Genomic DNA, 3,137 nt, shown 5'->3' with positions numbered 1-3,137 from the left:
ATTGTCATATTTGGGGCCCCATGGAACCAAGGACATCTTTGCAGATGTCACCAAACTGGGTGTGAGTGTTGATCTGCTTGAGGGTAGGAGGGCTCTGCACAGTGCCTGGGACAGACTGGATCCAGGGCCCAAATCCAAAAAGGTGAGGTTTATGAAGACCAAGTGCTGGGTTGTGCACTTTGGCCACAACAACCCCTGCAGTGCTAGAGGCTGGGGACAGAGCGGCTGGAGAGCAGCCAGGCAGAAAGGGACGTGCAGGGACTGATGGACAGCAGGCTGGACATGAGGCAGCAGTGTGCCCAGGTGGGCAAGAAGGCAAATGGCTCCTGGCCTGCATCAGGAATGGTGTGGCCAGCAGGAGCAGGGCAGTGATTCTTCCCCTGTGCAGGGCACTGGTTGGGCAGCATCTCGAGTGCTGTGTCCAGTTGTGGGCCCCCTGGGGTGGGCAATTAGAAGAAATGTGAAGCAGGAGGTGCAAAGAAAGCAAATGTGAAGCAGAGGAAATGCTCAGGGCTGTTGGGGGCAGCTGCCAGGAAGCCCTGGCTCTGAGCAACAGCATCTGCAGTGGGATAGGAAACTCCCAGCTGATGGGAACAAACTTTCTGGCTGACTGCAGAGGCCAGCACACTGGAGATGGATCTACCCCTGCTCTGCTGCTCCTTCCCGTCTCCCCCAGGGCCCTTGCAGAGCCCCAGCCATGCTGTTTGCCCCCAGCCTGCCCACGGCCAGCCTGGGGCTGCTCACGGGGCTTTTCTGTGCTGAGCATTGGCCTGGCCATGTTCTTGAGAAAGCCTGGGCAAGGAGCCTGGAGCCCCCAGGCCCTGGCCTGAGGCGTCAGCGCTGCCCCAGCAGTGCCCATGGCCTGTCCCTGCTGCAGCCCTGGCACTGCCACCCCCAGGGCTGTGCCCGGCCCCGAGAGCACTCAGGCCCTGCAGCAACACCAGGGCCACCAGGGCAGCAGGGCAGGGCCACGGCAGCAGCACTGGCAACACCAAGTGCTGCTGCTGCTGGGCACAGCTGCTGTGCCAGCACTGATCTGCCCCCAGCTCTGCACACAGACATTGCTGCTGCAGCTCCAGAGAAGGAAACAAAAGGGCATCTCTACAGAAAACTTTGCTGGACTGTGGCAGTGAGGAGCTATGTTCTTGATAGCTTCATATGAAAGAAATCCTTTTTTTCATTTAAAGGTATCAAGACCACAGCTCCTCGCTGACACAGTCTACAGGTCACAGTGGACGTGTGGAGAAACAAAATGAGATATGGCAAAATTGATTGCTTTCATTTAGGGACAACACTAAAAAAGGTAAACAACCAAATAAAAGCTCCAAAATGAAACCAACAAGAAGTATCAAGACAACTTTTATTAGAAATTATTTTCAGAAACTGTCCAGCAATTTAATGTTTCTTAAATTGTCTAGTCATCAGTCTCCAGACTGCAGCCTTGAGCTCCTGGTTCCTCAGGCTGTAGATGAGAGGGTTCAGGGCTGGAGGCACCACTGAGTACAGAATTGACACTGCCACATCCAGGGATGGGGAGGACATGGAGGGGGGCTTCAGGGAGGCAAAAATGCCAGTGCTGACAAAGAGGGAGACCACGGCCAGGTGAGGGAGGCAGGTGGAAAAGGCTTTGTGCCGTCCCTGCTCAGAGGGGATCCTCAGCACAGCCCTGAAGATCTGCACATAGGAGAAAACAATGAACACAAAACAACCAAATACCAAACAGGCGCTAATTGCAATGAGCCCCAGTTCCCTGAGATAAGATTTTGAGCAGGAGAGCTTGAGGATCTGTGGGATTTCACAGAAGAACTGGCCCAGGGCATTGCCATGGCACAGGGGCAGGGAAAATGTATTGGACGTGTGCAGCAGAGCATTGAGAAATGCACTGGCCCAGGCAGCTGCTGCCATGTGGGCACAAGCTCTGCTGCCCAGGAGGGTCCCATAGTGCAGGGGTTTGCAGATGGACACGTAGCAGTCATAGCATATGACGGTCAGGAGGAAAAACTCTGCTGAGATGAAGAAATAAAAAAGAAAGAGCTGAGCAGCACATCCAGTGTAGGAGATGTTCCTGGTGTCCCAGAGGGAATTGTGCATGGCTTTGGGGACAGTGGTGCAGATCATGCCCAGGTCGCTGAGGACCAGGTTGAGCAGGAAGAAGAACATGGGCGTGTGCAGGTGGTGGCCGCAGGCTACGGCGCTGATGATGAGGCCGTTGCCCAGGAGGGCAGCCAGGGAGATGCCCAGCAAGAGGCAGAAGTGAAGGAGCTGCAGCTGCCGCGTGTCTGCCAATGCCAGCAGGAGGAAGTGCCTGATGGAGCTGCTGTTGGACATTTGCTGGGGCTGAACATGGGGACCTGTTCATGGAGAAAGGAAAGTGACAAGTCAGGAGAAGCTGCTTGGAGCCAAACCTGGGCCATTCCCTGTAGCCTTTCCCACTGGGACTCACCCACTCTTGTTCCTGCTCTGGGAAATCCTTCACCCAGGTTCCTGCCTGAGCTCCAGTTGTGCTGCCTGAGTGTGCCAGGAGCAGCCAGGCCTGTGCATGGGGGCCCTCAAGGAGCCATCCCTGCCCTACTGCCCTGGGTTTGTGGCCATGTGGCAGAGGGACAAGCCTGGATAGTCAGGATTTTTCAGTGGAATCACTCAGAATGGAGATAGGTTTGGTAGCATTTGCACTCCTAGGTTTTTAGGACATGAATTACAGGAGCTGTTTTAAGGATATTTTTCCTACCCACAGATCATTCCTGGCTCTCTGAGGTCAGAAATCCCCAGCATTCCTGCTGCACTCAGAGTTTGCCACTGCGAGATGAGAGAGGCAAAGGATTCCCTGCGGCTGAGGGAAGGTGAGGGGCTGGATGGGCTTGTTCCCAGCTGCCCTGGCTTTGCACCTTTGACTGCAACCAGAGCACAATCACACTCCTGGGTCAGCCTGGGATAAACCAGACCCTTCCCAGAGCAGAGGGATCCCTGAATGTCTCACCTTCTCTAAAGGTCTCTGGGAAAGGTCTCTGCACCTCCTTGTGCCAAGGACACTCATGGCTCCCTTGGCAAACCCAACAGCATTTCCTCAGCTCTGGCAGCTCTGCCCTTCCCTGTGGGACATTCAGGGAACTCCCAGAGGCTCTGGCACAGATTTGCAC

The 3,137-nt window shown here is 55.1% G+C and overlaps 1 protein-coding gene across 1 annotated transcript; it reads right to left on the bottom strand.

The window, feature by feature from the left end:
• Positions 1–1,177: 1,177 nt before the first annotated feature.
• LOC134434098 (olfactory receptor 14J1-like) lies at positions 1,178–1,947 on the bottom strand (the record flags this gene model as incomplete). The annotated part of the gene is made up of 2 exons (XM_063182793.1): positions 1,178–1,219; positions 1,486–1,947. Coding segments are annotated over 2 exons (504 nt in total), but the record flags the coding sequence as incomplete, so codon positions are not given.
• Between the last annotated feature and the right edge of the window lie 1,190 nt (positions 1,948–3,137).

This window comes from Melospiza melodia, unplaced genomic scaffold (genome assembly GCF_035770615.1).
Source record: "Melospiza melodia melodia isolate bMelMel2 unplaced genomic scaffold, bMelMel2.pri scaffold_32, whole genome shotgun sequence".
Taxonomy (NCBI): Eukaryota; Metazoa; Chordata; class Aves; order Passeriformes; family Passerellidae; genus Melospiza; species Melospiza melodia.
This window is presented reverse-complemented; position numbering and strand designations above follow the sequence as displayed.